Below are 19,006 nucleotides of genomic sequence, written 5' to 3' on the forward strand. Positions count from 1 at the left end.
AAATGTGAAATGAATTTATTTATTTGAAAAACATGGAACTTATGAATTAAAACATTGTGGTGTTTGGCCACTAAAAATATTAATATATATATTTTATTATAAATATCCATGCCTCACCGAACTGCTTCACTCACTTGGTTACTTGACCAGGAAGAAATTGAAAGAGGAGAAGAAGAGAAAGGAGAGATAAAGGTCTTTAGGTCATATTTGCTTGTTGTTCTTGTTATGTATTTTATTTTATTCCTAGTAAGTAACTGTCTTCTTACTTCTATTTTCAATCATTTTAATTTCTATGCATTTATCTCTCCTTAATTCATTGTAAGTAGCTATATTCTTATTTCTATTTTCGATGAATTTGATTTCTATAAATTTATCTTTCTTAAATCTAATAAAAAATACATTATATCATGATTTTATAAACTTTTATTGTATAATTTTTGATATATTATTATTGCGGACTAGAATATACGCGGCGATAGAGTTCAAAAACTTCCATCTCAGCATTGTACATATATTTAGTACACAAACAGAGGAGAAATATTAACACCAGGATTTTTACGTGGAAAGTCCTGAAAGGGGAAAAACCACGGGGCCACACCTAGTTGAAAGAGTTCCACTAGTGTTTGCTACTTTGCTTGAAATATAAGAGGCCGACTCGTCTTTAAAATTTAGGACGATCATTTTACAAAGCTTCACCTCCGGATTGAAATCCAATTACAAATAAGTTGAGTATTCGAGTTGAATTCAAAATTGCTTAGAATTCCAACGTTAATTGGAAATCAGTCAAAGTTCCGGTGTCACTTGGGCGTCGGGCAGAATTTTAGCATTACTTTGGCGTCAGACAGAATTCCAGCATCACTTGGGAAGAATTCTGGCGTCACTCGCGTTATTTTGGCGTCGGGCAAAATTTTGACGTCGCTTGGGCAGAATTCCGGCGTCACTCGGGCTTACGACGAAATTCCAACGTCACTCGGGCGTTGGGCAGAACTCTGACGGTGGTCGAGGAGGAGTTATTCCCTCATATCATTCTCTTCTCTTCTTCTTGCTTGGGTCCCCTCTCAAGAGAAATGAGAGGTCTATTTATAGATTTTCTGAAGTGACATGATATGTAAATAGATGAGAGATCAGGGACAAATATGAAGTGGTTCAGATGAATGGTCGATATTGAATCTTTCAATCGTGGACCGTTTATCAGGCATTTGAAGGTTTTGATGACTTTTGAATTCGGCGATCTTGGGCTCGTTGGATTCGTCTCGTCGAGCCGCTCGATTCGATTATAAGAACATCATATTTAGAAACCGTTTGGTAACTTAAATTATGGTTTGAAATTTCCAACAACGCTTCGGGTGCTTGATTTGGACTCATTTGGCTCGGATTGAGTCAAATTTGGTGTCGTTGAGTTTGTATTTCCGAGACGCTCAGTTTGACTATAAGTTTGCTGAAATCAGAGTTCAGGTGATCCCGAATTTAATTTTTGAAGTTTCCTGCTAGATTTTGCCTCGAGATTCGTGCCCGATCAAGATATTTTTTTTGAGGATATATCAATTATAAATTTGATAATTATGAATAATATAATATAATTTTATTATATTTTCACCTGTTAAATATGTGCATAAAAATTTATGAATAAAATGAGCAGAGAAAAAATCAGATTAGAAATTAGTTAAAAAGCATATATTGTGATTTGACATTATAAGACTGCATGGTAATATGTACTAAAATGATTGCTATGATTGAGTTATGCAAGAATGTTTGCTAATAGTCTAAATCTAATATGATGTATGTATATATATTATATATGATATGATAACCTCATGCCATATACTCAAGATTCACGTAGTCCATTGACAGAAGTTTTGACTACCACTTAAAAATCTTATTAATTAGAGTGATATCATTTTTTTATACAGTACAGGGATACACAACTTTTCTTAGTTGTATAAGCTCGTCAAAATCGGAGACCGTTTGGTAACTCAAATTGCGGTTTGAACCTTCCGACAGTGCTTTGAACCCTTGATTCGGACTCATTTGGGCTCGGATTGGGTCAATCTTGGTGTCGTTGGGTTCGTATTTCCGAGACGCTCAGTTTGACTGTAAGCCCGCTGAAATCGGAGTTCGGATGCTCCCGAAATTAAATTTTGAAGTTTCCAACTAGCTTTTTGTCTCGAGATTCGCGTCCGATCAAGATAATTTTTACATGGCGTATCAATTATTAAATCATATCATATTATTGTCATTGTTAGGTGGATTCTTATAAGAGTCATCATTCCTGTATGTCTATATATTTTGTCCACATATAACTCCAATCTTGTTTGTATTAGAATCACATTACAAACCCATTATTTAAAGGAAAGTCTCCCGACCCATATAATAACCCTAAAGTGTGAAATGAGTTTAATTATTTGAAAAACATGAAAATTATGAAGTAAAACATTGTTGTGTTTGGCCACTAATAATATTAATATATATTTTTTAGTATAAATATCCATGCCTCATTGAACGGCCTCCTTCACTTGGTTGCTTGACCAGGAAGAAATTGAAAAAGGAGATGAAGAGAAAGGAGAGAATGGTCTTTGGGTCATATTTGCTTGTTGTTATTGTTATGTATTTTATTATATTCGTAGTAAGTAACTATCTTTTTACTTATATTTTCCAATGATTTTAATTTCTATGCATTTATCTCTCCTCAATTCATTGTAACTATCTTCTTATTTATATTTTTGATGATTTTCATTTCTATGAATTTCTCTCTTTAATCTACCAAAAAATACATTATATCATGATTTTATAAATTTTTACCGTATAACTTTTGATATATTATAGATTTGATAATTCTTAATAATATGATATAATTTTATTATATTTTCACCAGTTAAATACGTGTATAAAAATTTATGAATAAAATGAGTAGAGAAAAAATAAGATTAGAAATTAGTTAAAAAGCGTATATTGTGATTTGACATGATCAGACTGCATGGTAATATGTACTAAAATGATTGCTATGATTGAGTTATGCAAGAATGTTTGCTAATAGTCTAAATCTAATATGATGTATGTATATATATTATATATGATATGATAACCTCATGCGATATACTCAAGATTCACGTAGTCCATTGACAGAAGTTTTGACTACCACTTAAAAATCTTATTAATTAGAGTGATATCATTTTTTTATACAGTACAGGGATACACAACTTTTCTTAGTTTATTAGTCAGAAGTTTTAACTATCAATTAAAACATCTTAAATTTAAAATTTACATATAATATACAAATTTGTGTTAATTGGTCTTTTTTTAAAAAATTACATTAGAGGGATAACACCCTAATATCCGGCGAATTATTACGTCTGGTCATCGGAGACAACCAATTCAGACGCATCATGTCACCCAAATATACTGAAATCTGTTATATTTTGATGACATGACACATCTAAATTGATATCCACATGAACACGGGTACCGAACTTAATAATTTGCCCTAATATCCGTTCCAATATTGATGCGACATCCTAATTTATATTATCGGGACGGCCGAATTGAAAATAAAGTTACTGGCGCCGCGGAGCCGTTCGAATGTCATCATCATTGACAAATTGGGCTTCACAAATCATTGAAAATATTTCGCAGCTCATCCTGACGTTTGTTTCTCTCGATGACCAAATCGTCTTGCTCTCTCTTTCTCCTTCAGTGGCCGGGATTTCGAAGGCGGCTATGGAGGACTTTGAGACTGCAGCACCGTACACTCTCCTAGGGTTTCTTATACGAGGCGGCGATGGCGATTATAGTGGATTTATGATGGATTACGCGGAGAGGGTGAAGAACGCGCTGCTATGGGTGGGGCTTTTCTCGATTACCTTCTTGCTTTTGCAGAAGCTTGCGAGGCTGGTGAGGTTATGGGGTCAAGGGAGCAGAATTCCTGGCCCTCCTTCTCCTTCCTTCTTTGGCCACTCTAAGCTTATTGCCGATCGCGCGGTTGGTCAAAATATGATTGGTAGATCTGTTTATTAGTATTATTACTGTTATTTTAATTTCTTTGCGTTTGAGATTTGCATTGGCTACTGTTGGTAGGTCTTTGGCCTTCCTGATTATATTTGCATCAAGGCATTTGGAATTATTTTGTATTTATGGGTAGAGGCGCTGGGATCCTTATATTATTAGCAACAGTTAGTGGCTGTTTTAGTTTCGCGCTTTTAAAAAGTCACCTACTTTTGCTTTAGAAGAGTTTTGTATTGGTTCACTTAATCTGAGTGCTTATGTGGTTTTAGCTTTTGTGCGAATTTATTTTGGACTATATCTATTATCTCCTGCTAATTCTAGAGATTCTGGTTGTTTAATTCAGCGATATAATTAAATTTTAAGAATATACCTTTCTGTGATTTATGGTTCTATTATGGGACAGGTGATTGAAAGGCGCTCCTTTGGTGCTACTAATAAAATTGGTGGAAGGCTAATGCTATGTTGCCCATAATGATTGAAAGATGTTTCTATAGTACTTCTACTAGACGAGTTTGGCTCATAATTATCTTCTAAGATTTATGTGCTATGTAATTTAATGGTTTTAGTGTTTAGGGTCTGGGTTGTAAAAAAACAGGTTGTTTGTGTTAGATTCTGTTTGGATCAATCATTAGCTGATATTTAGCTCTAGGTCAACTAATTTTTATAAGCTCATTTATTTTCTCAGTCAAATATGAACAATGCCTTGTTCGATTATCTTCAGCTTGATAGCAGCTTTATTATGTGCTTAAAAATATGAATATACATATACATAAATATTGTGTATATTCTTATTCACACATTTATATTTGTTTAAATTATTTATATATACATGTGGTGAAATATATATTCAATAATTTATATATAACTTTAAGTAGGCTTTATGTCCGTGCACAACTTGTGTTCGGCTCCATGAGTTGTTGGGCCAAAAAAAAAAGTGACTCGTTTAGATAACAAGTTGAGCTAAACATGATTTGAGCTTGCTCATGCTCAACTTATTTTTACACCCCTATTTAGAGTTGAGTCTATGCAAAATTATTGGAAATTGTATAGACTAAATTACCTACTACAATTGTATAAGAGAAACAATAGTTTGAAAAAATAGGAGTTCCTATTGCAAAGATTAAATAGTAGGAGCTTCTTTCTTAGTATTCCCTTTGATTATATGTTAAATTAGTTGATGCTCGATGTATAATGATGAGTTTTGTTGCCTTGTTTTTAGTGTTTGGGTAATAGTAGATGTTGATTAAATTTTTTAAGGTTGATTTAAACTTAATTTGGGTTAGATCAAATTAGATTACAAGATGCACCATTATCTCTGGACATTAATAATTGCCACCTAGTCAGTGAAGAGAAAATTTTAGTTAAGCTTAGGGAAAAAAATAATCTTGTGTTTTTGGTTAGTAATTTGCTTCTTATGACTTGGTATTGATATTAATACAACACCAATACCAAGAAGTATAAAGCACAATAATAACTTAGTGCAAGAAAATTTTTGGAGCTATGCTTACATAAAAATTGCTCTTCAATGAGGGATATTATAAGCCCCATTTTAAATCAGTGACATTTCTCATATAAATCCCCCACCTTGTTTCCTCTCCATGTCTAATGATGTTGTAAGGTCTATCGTACTATATTTAATTTACAATTTAAAGATAATACTCTATCAAATATCAATGATGTTTGTGTTGAAAGTTTGTCATATTCTTATACGTTAAATTTCATAGTAGGCAGGTTCATCATAAGGAGTTTCAAAAGTCTGAGATTTCATAAAAAAACTCAAATAGATCGAGACTTTGTAAAACCTGCTAATTAACAACATCCTAATGGAATTAATTTGTCATAAGTTATTTGGTAAATGTTTGTCTTATTCCTTTGCGTAAAATTTGATACTATGCAACTTCATGACAAGTAGTTTCAAATGTAGATATTTTATAAAAAAAATAAAATAATTTGTGTTAATGTTTGTTAACCGGCTAATTAATAACATTGTGACAGAATTAATCACAAATAATTTTTAACTATAAAAAATGAAGAAAAAGTGTAAAAAAAAAAAAACCAAGCTTCTCACGTGAGCTTCGCTTAGCCACCTCAATTCCCACACACGTCATCTGTCGCTTCACCTAGTCTTCTCTTGACATACATGCATGTTCCCGCATGCAGACACTCTCAATATGCTCGTTGAACTCAACACAGGAGAGCTTTTATTGCTTTCTTGCTGCCATTTTCTGCTTCATTTGCACGTTGCACATCCCACACCAAGCCCGCCCTGTTTCACCCTACTCCTGTAGAGACTTAAAGGATTGTCCTCTTCGCCTGCTCGAAAGATTCGCAACACCCACAACCCCACATCACATTATGATCTTTGTTGTCTTTACCTCCTTCGTTTAAATTGCATAATCTACAAAAGACGCATGTGGCACTCAAATCTAAGAAGATGAATCCATAAGTGAGCTCTTATACCTATACCCCTCATTCCATTGATCTTTTCTCCATCCATGAAAGAAGACCATCGTATGCATATCATCAATCTTTGATTCGATTAGAGCCTGCCTCCCTCTGATGATCTTTGTGCTGGGTCCAATTCTCACATATTGTGACTCTTCATTACCAATGTTGAGTTTGTGTTTCTAATTCCTTGTTGAATTTCATGGATTATTTTAGATAATTTTGTTAACTATTTGGTTTTTGTTCTATTTTTAGTATTGCTTGTTTGTATTTAAAGCAAGGAGTTAATTGAATTATTTTTTTTGAAATTAATTAATTGAATTATTTGCTGGCTTGTAATATGTGAAGTTTTAATTTATGTTTGTGTATATCCATACTACACATTATATTAGTTGCATTTGAAAACCTAACCTTGAGCTGTATTTCATCAATTGTTATTTTTGTTTCCTTATTTTCAATTATTGTTCAAAATTTTGTCATTCAGGTTATTTATCCAAGGTGCATGAGAAGTATGGACCCATTGTGAGATTATGGATGGGACCTACTCAGATGCTAATCTCAGTGAAGGATATTGCAATGATTGAAGAAATGCTTGTGAAGGCAGAGGATAAATTACCACTGATTGGAAGGGCATTTCGCCTTGCTTTTGGTAGATCCACACTTTTTGTCTCCTCCTTCAATAAGGTAACCGCTGCAATTTAGATGGTATTATTATGTAGCTAAACTTTAATAAGATTTATATGATTATCTGATATTATACAGCAGCCTATTTTATATCTGTAATCATTTTGGTGAAACCCTTTTACCTTCTACCTGGTAAAAATCAAGAACATGGTGAGAATGCTTCTGCAGCATTTTGGAGGGAATTGACTGGCATTTTGTTATTTGAGTCATAACATTCCACTAGTCCACATTCGATTGATGTTGCATATGTCTTTTTCATGCAATTATGGTTTCTCTTTGTTTTTCATGGCATATATTTGTGTCATCTTACTGGTTTTCATAACCTTAGCTGTGTCAAGATTTCTAATTATTTACTATGTTGACACAGCCATTTTAGTTGTAGGAATCATTTTTTCCAAATTATTGCAGGCCCGAAGAACACGGGAATCCTTGGAAGTATATATGAACAAGAATCTGCTTGAGAGATTGAATCAAGTTCCTGGAAAGGTTGTTGAACATGTCTTGGAAAGATTTGTTTCTATTATCGCTAAAGATGTTCCTGATAGCAGACAGGTTTCTGAGCACATGGCATCTTACATCCTTGGAGCTTCAATGTTTGGTGATGCTTTTTTGAACTGGTCAAATGCAAGTCTGTATGAAGAGCTTCTTGTTACAGTTGCTAAGGAGGCATGCTTCTGGGATTCGTATAGGATTCCTCCTTTTTGGAGCAGGAGATATAGGAGGTACCATTTTTTATGCACAAGGCTGAAGGAATTGAACAAAGATATTATTGGTGAAAGTATGAAAAGTAGAAACGTTGCTGGAAAAGAGGATGGTACCACAGTGTTTATAGATGCTATAATGTTTGGAGGGAGCTTGTTCCATGGGAAGACAAAAAAACATCATTTTTCAGACGAGGAACAATGTGATAATATCTTAGGTTTGATTTTCCATGGTTTTTTAACCACTGCAAGCTTGATTAGCAGCATTCTAACAAGGCTTGCACTACATCCGGAACTGCAAGAGAATGTAACACCCTCTCCTTTCTTCATTTTACTGGTTTTGCATTTCTGTTTATGTTCTTCATACATGATCTCTTCTGTTGACGGCCACTGGATCATCCACATTTTAGCATAATTTTGATTAAGTTTTTGTACTTCGAAAATAGATTATAGCAAATTACTTTGTGGGGATTATTTTGGCTTCTATTTTTTTAGTCGAGGGACTAAATAAGACCTCATTTTTAACATCATGATGCAATTTCAACAAGAAAATATATATTCCTAAAATATTCTCATTTTTAATCTCATGCTTGAACTTAGATTGAAAATTCCGTCACTTTAAATCATGGGAACTATTTTGGTTCTTTAGCATACAAGGGACTAAATTGGACCTTTTGCATAGCTTGGGACTAAACATGATCATTTGGATCTATTGCTCTTTTAAGAAAGTAATTGTCTATCCAGCTGAAAATTAAAAATTTGTAAAATCCATGCAAATGATAGCAGTCATCTAATAAAATTTTTGCATGAAAATTCAGGATCAGGAAAGAATCACATATTCAATTGAAAACTCACAGTGCAATTGAAAAAAAATCAAATTGAACTATATTTGCAATAATTAGTTGCATTAGCAAATTAATCACTAAAGTATAGAATATAAATAGTGCAAAGAAAGACAATCTAGGCTTTCCGCTTGTACAAGAAGATGACTTTTCCTAGACATCTGCAGTTTCCAACTACACCAGATTTTGAAAAAAAAATTCATTAAATTAGAACGTAAATGTTGAGTAAAAGTAGAATAATCAATATAGTTGTTTTTTTAATGCCTGTCACGTCTCTTTTTAATCACAAGTCTCAATTTTCAACAACAAAATCAGAAGATAAAGTCGGTAGGCACATCCCAAAATGATATGAATTGCTGAAATCCTGCAGAAGGTAACCTTTGCAGAAAACCTGCTGGAGCAGGTCTTATCTACACTGATAACATTCACTGAAAGGTTACGGGACATAATTGCAACCTGTTATCTGGTTAAAGAACATGAAATGGATTAAAGAGATCATAGCTACAGGGTCTTGTAAGATCCAAAAAATGCTTGTTGAAGCAGACGATTGCAAACTCAGAAAGCTCGCAGGGTGCTTGTTGGTGCAGAAGGAATTATGGAAGGCCATAACTGATGTGGCAAAATAATCTGGATGATGATGATGAGAACAGGATGTGTCTGTTGTTGTTGGGATGGTTTAGAGGTTGCTCTTTCTGCTTCAAAAATGATTTTTATGTGACATTATGATGTCTTAATTTTTTTTAAACTGCATCTGGTTTGTGTTTAGCTAGTATGGATGAATGATTATTAGTTTTTTGGTCTCTTGTGACATTTAAAAATACGTTATTTGAATCTGTCACCTTGTAGATTTATTGGGAAATTATTTCTTTGAAAAAAACGAGCAAATTTGATCCGTCTGATGTGCAAAAGATGAATTTTTTGTTGGCGACTATGTATGAATCGGCTCGCCTCCTACCACCTGGACCTTTGCTTCAGAGATGTTCTCTAAATCATGGTAAGAACTACTTTGTGCATGATAGTTTAAGTTAAAGGTTTATGTTTTTTTTTTATTATTAAATAACAATTGTCGTATCCTCACGGATTTCCTGTTTCCAAGTATGCTGCAGCATATCAACTTTGCACCTGCAAGCACAGTAGTTATTGAGAAGGGAATGTTGACGTGCGTGTTTTAGTCCGGTTGGGTCTATCATTTGCTCCACCTATCTTACTAATAGCATTTCTATTAACACAAATATTAAAACCTTTTTTTTTTGGGAACAAAGAGTGTGTGTTGATATTATTCCTTGTATTAGTTTCTATTTTCCTAGTTTAGTTTGTCATAAAATATGCTTTGATAATAGGATGTGTTTTCTAGTGTTTGGATTAATTATTATTAGGTTTGATTTATTGCTTAGATTACAAGAAAGTTGATTCAACATGATTAGTATTATAACTAATCATGTAGAGTGACCAAGGAGTTCATAATTGTAATAGGATTTTTTTTTTTTTGGGTGGAAAAATCGATCTCCAACACATTGTTCTCCATTAATTCTTGTGTGGGCTCTAGGCTTTGCTAGAGATTTAGAGAGTATTTCTTCCTCTCGAATTGAAGAAATTTGTATCTTGCTTTATTTTTCTTGTTCGTGGATTAAATCAAAGTATTTCTCTTGTGTTTCTTCTCCAATCTACTATATTTCCTGCATGGTTTTTGCTGATTTCATTTTGAAATCAGCCCTATTTCTCGCTGTTTTTGCCAATTCTTGCTAGGTTTGCTTGCCAACTCAAGTATTGTCCTTAAGAGTTACTTGTGAACTCAAGTACTTCCTATCATATGATTGAACTTGCTACATAGCATTTATTGTGCCTATTCATTAATATGTGGACTATTGTTATTATTCTATAATTATTATTCCTCCTACTTGTCAATCTATAAACTATTGTGACTATAATTATTAGTCCTTGATTTTGTGCGTGTCATATTAGAAGTTCTTCTAGGATTGACAAATACTACGGAACTAGTGGAATGAAATACTCAATCAATTCTTCCCAATTTTTGTTAATACTCATCAACAATATTGAGTCTTTATTTTTTGTATTATTTATGGAGGTTTCCACGAATAATATAATAAAGTGAGGTGTCCTTTTTATTGGTGAGACATTGAAATATGAGAAGTGCTAGAATAACGTAAAAATGTTTAGAACACAAATAGTTTAGAATTAGTGGAACAAAAGCTAGGCATGTCATATACAGCTTTAGTGGATGTGATATATAATTATATTTTAATATTATTATAAGGTAATGTAATGCTTAAGAGTGGTTTTAAGTTTCTTTAGTTAATTATATAGAAGTATCCATATATAGATATTGTTATAACTTCATGGACTTTAGGCTTGTGATTAAAAATAAGAAGTGCCTTGGGAGTAGTATGTAATTTGACGATATCATGGAGCTTTTAAAACAAAATTTGTAAAGCTTGGCCTTTTGTGTTGGTTAGATCCAAATGTTGATAATGGAAAAGTGACTATAGTTGAGTTGAGCATGGGGAAAATGGGGACGTTAAGATGAATATTTGACAAAATCTGAAATAAAAGGATGGAGGAATGATTATAATACTATATTAATGAATGGTTTGTGTAACATTTATTGAATATAAGGTATATAAAAATAGTTTTTAAAGGATTCAATTAGCAGGATGTTTAGATGTGTGGCTAAACTAAGAATGAAAGGTTGAATGATTATATTACTATCTTAGAGTAATGATTGAAATAGCATCTATTAAAGTTAAAGTATTGAAAATAAATTTAACTGGTTTGGACATGTGCTACGAAAGGCAACAATTGTTACAATTAGATGGACAGATATATTATTAATGTCAAAGGATTAGGAAAGGGTGGGCTTAAAGATAGCATGGAAAAAAGGTGGAGTTTTGCATGCATTCTACTAAAATTTTAGTTATTCATCATAGTTAATGGTGGAGCCTTTTTTTTTTGGGAGGCACGAATTGTCGATTTTAAAAATACCTTCAACATTTTTCATTTGGACTTTAGATTGACATCGACAGTTAAATAAAAAATAGAATTATTAATATAAAAATATAAATTACATAACAAAAAAAAATCAAGAGCATATGATAATACTTGCTTTGTAGCTTAGAAGCTCAAAATATGCTTTTTCATACTCAATCCAAATAAATAAATTTTCTGAAGAAACAGATTCAGAATCGAACTAAAAAGTATTAAAATCGCTTTAAACTTCTCCACAAGCGTGTGAAAGATCCATTATAAAACAAATGTGGAAAATAGAGGTAACATCAAATAATATGTTTGTAAGAGAACAATAGTTTGAGACTAAACAAAAATGCTAATATCACGTAAACGATGCTAGTTTCATGTGCTTTAAGGCTTAAGCAAACAAGATGGGAGGAACAAAACTGTTGGTGATTTTACGAAAACAAATAAATTCAAGGAGAAAATCATTTCAATAAATAGCAAAGACTTATTTACCAAAAAGTTGAAACTTGAACCATATACAAACAGCTGCTTCTTCAACAACCAGCTCCAGAGAGGATTTCATGACTAACAAGGAAAGGAAAGCGCTTACCTGACATCTAGCCATAAGGTCGAAGTACTCTGCGAGAATATCAACAATGAGTAAGCAAATTCATTCACTTACATATGATACAATCTAACAATTAAAAAAATTAAATTGTTTTATTGTGCTCTTCAATATTTGGGTCATATCACTACAAATAATAGCTCCTGGGTGTTATTATTATTAATTTGCAAGATTTAGATATTGCACATGAAATTTCCCAAAAAAGCTACTCAATAAAATTTATGAATAAAGGGTTAACACCTCATTTAGCGCTTAATAGGAACAAACAAAAATAATGATTCATAAAGCTGATTTCAAATAGTTGGGATAAGGGTAATGATCATGATGTTGTTGTATGCTTGTAGCCATTGGTGCTCCCTGAGATTTCCAATGCTGCAGGTGTTTGATTCCTTCCACTAAAAAAATTTTTGCATAATGAAATGTCTTTTTGTGAAGGTGTAAAAACTGCAAAGCTAGTGCAGCATAATTCCTGTGAATCTATCCTTAATCTCAGGGCTCTGATGTTCTTTAATTTTACAGATTTGAAACTTAAATCCGGTATAACAGTACCAGCAGGAGCAATTATTGTCGTTCCTCTGCCACTAGTTCATATGGATTATTCAGTCTGGGGGAAGGATGCTGATCAGTTTTATCCTCAGCATTTTATACCAAAGACTTGCTCACATAAAGGTAGTCTTAGTTAATTGCTTATTATTTTGAATAAATGAGACATGGGTTTTGGCTATGATGTGGAAATGCACTGCTTCTATTTAGTTTGTGTTTCATGGTGGTGAATCTGATTTTCTACTGCTTCCTTTTTTGTTCATGAGAAATTTTAGTGGGCTATTCTTCAGTTCATGTTTTGATTATACTTTTATGTGAATTTAAACATTCAGCTCCAACAGTTTGAATGCATTTCAACTGCAAATGTATAAGAAAATAAGTTCATGATTTATATAGTTTATTTATTGACCTATGCATACGCTCACGAAGTAATACAAATCAAACTTGGTCAGGATCAATGTTGACAGCAGTTGTTAAGCGTAGGATCACACAAAATTAATTCAATGATTTTTGATTGAGTTCAGAGTTGTCCATATATCACTTGTATCACCAAGTGAATTGAGTTGATGCAATTAGAATGTTAAAATTTTCAAGAAAAAACCATTAAGATCGATGACCAAATGATGTGATGTCTCGCAAGTCTAGCTTAAAACTCATCACATAAATCAAATTCGTCAAACTATTTCTTTCGTAAAACAAACTGTGTTGACGCATCTGAAATGCTGGAAATAGTTAGAGTAGAAACCCATATTGCCTTATCCACTCCACAAATGAGAAACATAAATTTACCCGCACATGGGGCAATGACATAATTTGTGACATGCATGATGAAAATTGCGAGAGGATTGACTTGCATTTTATTAAATTTTCCTCTCTTAAAAAATTAAAATTCTATTTTATATATAGTTTATCATTAGATAAAATCTTTGGTCAAAATTTATTTATTATATAATTAAATAAATATATTTATTCAATTAAAATCAAAATATTTTTTTGTTATCTCTCTCTCTCTCCCCCCCATTATATGTATATAATCAAAATTAATTTTATTTATAATAAAATGTACACCCTAATATCGTAACTAACCCCCTTTCCCCACATCTCCCACAACTTTTCCATGATCTCTCCATTTCAAATCCCCTGGCCCCGCTTGTCCATCTCATGTTTCCTCTCTCTCTACCAAACCCATACAACCAAGCCCCCTCGAAGTCTCTTATGACTTTCTCTTCCCCTTCATGCGTGAAATGCTCTCTCTCTCTGCTTCTCTCATCTCACGTTGTAGTCTTGTGGGGGGATCATGATCTACCTGCTACCTCTGCAGCTCCCTCTCTGTCTTCCTCTCATGCGCAACAAACACTTGTTCTAGCCTAGTTGCACCCAAAGCTCCCTCATCACACATCTTATGATCTTCTCACCAGGGACAACCATACCACTCTCTCATCTTCTCTTGCTTGAAATGGGTTCTATCACACGACTCCTAAACTCTCTTGTGTGCTTCTCCTTTCTCTCTGACCTCTCTGAATCGTAGCAACTTTGTCTCAATTGCGTATGTTGTCCTCTTTCTCAATCTTCTAACAACTCAAATCTCCACATTCTTTTCTTGCCAATGAGTGTCCAAGCCCCAGTAACCATTCTTACCCTTACTCAACAACTTGTATCCTTCATGGCTGCACAAAATCCTCTATTAGTTAAGAATGATTTAAATTGTCCTTATAAAAAAATATTTACCTCAAGTCTTCAAGGTCCACTTTGACGATGCAACCTGTGGCTACTGACAATAATCTTTCATTCTGTTTGAGTCGACTACCTATGCTGACTACCCAAAATGACTCTTCACTAGATTCATCAGGTTCATCATCATCCCTCCACCATTTACTTTAAAGTAAAAGCGGTAAATTTTGCTATCATGAAATCAAAATTATTGCTATTATAAGTGATGCACTTAACGCCTACCGGTCGATCTTAATCAAAAGTTCTCTCACATCATCAGGAGGGACATAAGGGCTTGTGCCTATGAGAAATCTTGAACGAAATTATAAAGCTTTGACAATGTCTCTGTGTGGTGTCTTATTACAATCTAATTTGATTTCTGAAAAATTTGCTTGAAACTATATCAGAAGAGCTTGGCATGAATTTTTGGATCCCATGATATTGTTCTTTTTTTTTGGTTTTTTTTTATCTTCGACTTCCCATGCTTGTGACTTAGAATTTAAACGATCATGTTTAAAAATACACTTGATTCCGTACGCATGCAAATCCATTATTTTAATTATGAAAACAAGTATAGGAAACATATAAAATCCATTATTCTAAATCAAGTAAAAAAAAATCTTAAATTTAATTGTCTAAAAAGAATTTCTGCAAGCTTTTTTTTTCTCACAAAGTATTAGAAGAAAAAAAATAAACTAACTCCGAATGAATTAATTATTTACTTTGCTTACTAATTTCACTGCTTCCTTTTATAATTAATATTTTTTTCTTTTCAATTTTTAATTATGAATGTACTTTGCAAATTATAAAACTTGATTTAAAATAAATTTTCTAATTTTAAGTTTTTACATGTTGAAAATCTCCTTTTTAGTTACGGTTTTAAAGTAAATTATTTCCCATATAAATGCACGGATAATTTGCTGTTTGATTTATATAAGAACTACTCCTGGTTAAATTAATATGGAAACAACTTCTCAGCAGATCTTGCCATCTTGGAGCTATTTCTCTCTATCATGTACGGTTTCTGTGAAAAATCCCTTCATTATATGCCCTGATATAGAATGGTTTTTAATTACTTGTTTCTAAAACTCACTTTTGCATAATCTTGTTCGTCTTGAATTGCTCAAATATCTTGATATTTTTGTTTAATATAGATGGCATGTTAGATGAGCATGAGGCTTCAAAAGAAATTACAAGTGAACTGCAAATAGATGGGTCATTTCTTTCTTTTGGTTCTGGTGCAAGATCATGTGTTGGGCAGAAGTTTGTTATACTCGCACTTTCAGCATTGTTTGCATCATTGCTTGATAGTTATGAGGTTTGTTATCTGCTTCATTATGTCATTTTTTTTCTTTACTTGGATTGAGATGCCTAAAATTATTTTTCAAATGCTGACTTGAATTTATTTATTACGTGGAAGAAAAAAGGCTAGAAAATTTTAATTCTTTTCTCATTGATGAGGATAGTAGGTGCATTTCAATATTATAAAGTCTCTTCTCTGAAAAGAAAACTAGCTTGCACTATATATATATGTGTTGCTCTCATGGGCGGATCCCCATATTAGTGAGGGGGGGCAAATGCCCACCCTCAAAATTTTTTTTTTTTAATTTTAGAGGGTATTTTTTAGAATATTTTGGGTATTTTGCCCCCTCTCAAAAAAATTTTTTGCCATAATTTTATCAATCCTAATCATTTTTTTCCATCCCCTACCAAAAAACATTTTTTGCCCACCCTAAAAAAAGAAGCTGGATCCGCCCCTGGTTGCTCTTGGCCAAAAATTACATTTAAACATGGTAATTTTCTTAACATCTATATACAATCATTTTTTAATTCCTTCAATGCACTGCACATTTCCAACAATCCCTATGAAGGTGGTGAATAGATGTTTTCCATTGCTAGCTTGGATAGAATTGTTTAAAACACTTCATTGTAGGCTTATTATTTGCAATTTGCCAGTCAATTGATATATAGGCTGTGCAATCACGTAACCATCTAGTTTTTCTTTAATGAAGCATAGGTCTTCTGTTATATGTGCTTTGCTTGACCATGATGCATTAGATTATGAGCTGTGTTGATTGGAGGTTTATTGTTGCAGTAAAGTCTCATTGGGCTGCCCACAAAATCTTCAATTCCTCGGGAATTAATTGAAATCAAATTGGTTTCACAAACATCTTATGCTCTTACTCGAAACTTTGCTTTAAGACTTGATCTTGCCACTACATTTTACTTTTTTACTTCTCTATATTCAAACCCATGAAGAAAGGTGCAATATCTAGAAGTTTTTCTTCTATTCACTAGACCAAGCATAATCAGCATTTCTACACTTGTTAAGTACTAGACTTGCGATTCTTTGGAACAATATTCTCATCCATAGAGTTTCTTTTAGATACTTTAATACTTGATTTATAGCCTGTATGAAGATATTCGTTGGATAATGCATAGAGTGGTTGATCACAGTAATATCATAATTTTTATCTGATATTGTTGGGAGATATAAATAAGTCTTTCGACTAGGCATTTAATATTGATTCTTGTCCACCTTAGCTTCTCCAAGTTTTGTGATCGAGATTTAGTGTACTTGGTAGTTTACTCACCATTTTTTTAATTTCTTTCTAGAGGTTACTGACCTGATTTTGTATAGAGGTGAAGATTTATTGAAGTGTGCGAGTTCAACTTCTAGAAAGTTATTTTATTTTCCTACGTCTTTAAGCTCAATTTTTTTACCAAAATATTGCATAATTTTTTTTTTTCATTTTTAACTTCCCTAGTTATAGTTATATGATCAACATAGACCAAAAGGATCGTGACTTACCTTGAGTTTGAGTGTCTGATGAACATTGTATGATCTCTATGAGTTTGCTTGTATCTCGTGGCTAGCATCTCCTTTGCAAACCAGACAAACCATGCCCTCAAAGACTTTCAACCTATATGATATCTTTTTTAGCTTACATGATTTATAGCAAAATCCCTTCCAAATTCAACTAGAAGCTTCATATAAATCTCTTCTTCATGGCCTTCTTGGTGGAATGTATTTTTGCCATCAAATTGTTTGTCATAATTAGCTGCCAGAGATAATATACTTTTTAAATATATCTTGGAAAAATCTTCAAATATATATATATATATACATATCTTTATAATTGGAACAAAAGTCTCTTGATAATCTATGACATGTTTTAGCATATTAATCTTGCTTAGATCTCTTTGGTGATCCACTTAGTATTTCACAATGTAAACTCATTTGCAACCCATGAGCCTTTTTTCTACAAAAACTCACAGGCTCCCATATTTTATTTTTTTTTTAGGTTTTCATTTCTATTCTCATAGCTTATTTTCAATTTTTATTTGATGAACGAAATCAACCCAAACACAGCTTAAATTGGAGCTGGCAAATAAGTGTTCACCAACTTTGGTACGTCTTTCTTTCTGCTTCTTAAAGCAACTTCTTAGTACAAAAATTAATTTTTTTGTACCAGGAAGCTGCTTTAAGAAGCAATAAGAAAACCGTCCTAAACGAAACCTAATTTTGTTCTAGTGATAATGATAACGATCATATAAATCCTGCTAGGCTATATGGTTTTATATCATTCACAGACAAATGCTCTTCTGAAATTCTATAATATCTGTTCCTATCCTTATTATTTATTTCATTATTACATGCAGATAAGGCTTCATCCTGGATCTGACAATGATCCCAAGGCCAGATTAGATGGATGCTGTGTTCAGCTTCACCCCAGCCCTAATATTGTCTTCATCAAAAGAAACAAGACTTGAACATCTCATATTCTCAAAAATAGATCAAATAATCAGATAAGAAAATTTGCAGGCGCATTGTGGTGTCCTCTACATGGACAAACCAGACTGAAAGGAACTTGTTTGATTATGCTTTTGACTGTTTCTCCTCCCAAGTTTTTAACAGCTCCCAGAGATCTTTTCCGTTCCTTCCTAAGAACATGGAAGTTGTTGGAAGCTGTTACACCAAGAGGAATGCTTGTTTTTGGATTTCCAAGTGTTTTTCCTCCATAGGAGTTTGTTGTAAAAGTTTATGGCTTTGGCCTTTGTGTGATTCCAAACTTCAAAAACTTATAAATATGTATATTTAGTTCAAGTCAAGAACATAGTATGGTGGAATGGATAGAAAAATAAGACTTTTTGTATAGAATAAGTTGAATGGTTGTTTGTCTCATTGAGCATCTACTATAGCAGTGTTAGTAGTTTCTAGATGATAATATCTAGTTTATATTAAGAAATATAAAGTATCATAAGTGTTTACAAATATGTAGTTTTCTTATTTCTTTTTTTTATACTGAAAATGTAATTATAAAGAATTCATATCATGATTATTCGATAAGTTTTACGCTGGTTGTCGATTAAATAACTCATCCTCCACTTTTTTCATCCAGAATTTGGGACCTAACAACGATAATATTAACTATATCTTTCTATTATTTATCAATCATGAACACTTCTTTCAACCTACATGTTTC

General features: G+C 32.8%; 1 protein-coding gene across 1 annotated transcript; it reads left to right on the forward strand.

Moving 5' to 3' along the window:
* The first annotated feature begins 3,540 nt into the window (after positions 1–3,540).
* Positions 3,541–18,742, forward strand: LOC110102915 (probable cytochrome P450 313a4). The gene is made up of 7 exons (XM_020831429.2): positions 3,541–3,994; positions 6,929–7,128; positions 7,537–8,136; positions 9,518–9,665; positions 12,786–12,935; positions 15,674–15,837; positions 18,183–18,742. Exons 1-7 carry the CDS (start codon positions 3,577–3,579, stop codon positions 18,291–18,293), a joined length of 1,791 nt encoding a protein of 596 aa, XP_020687088.1. The 5' UTR covers positions 3,541–3,576; the 3' UTR covers positions 18,294–18,742.
* Positions 18,743–19,006: the final 264 nt, after the last annotated feature.

The sequence above is a fragment of the Dendrobium catenatum genome, unplaced genomic scaffold, assembly GCF_001605985.2.
Source record: "Dendrobium catenatum unplaced genomic scaffold, ASM160598v2 fragScaff_scaffold_1567, whole genome shotgun sequence".
Lineage (NCBI taxonomy): Eukaryota > Viridiplantae > Streptophyta > Magnoliopsida > Asparagales > Orchidaceae > Dendrobium > Dendrobium catenatum.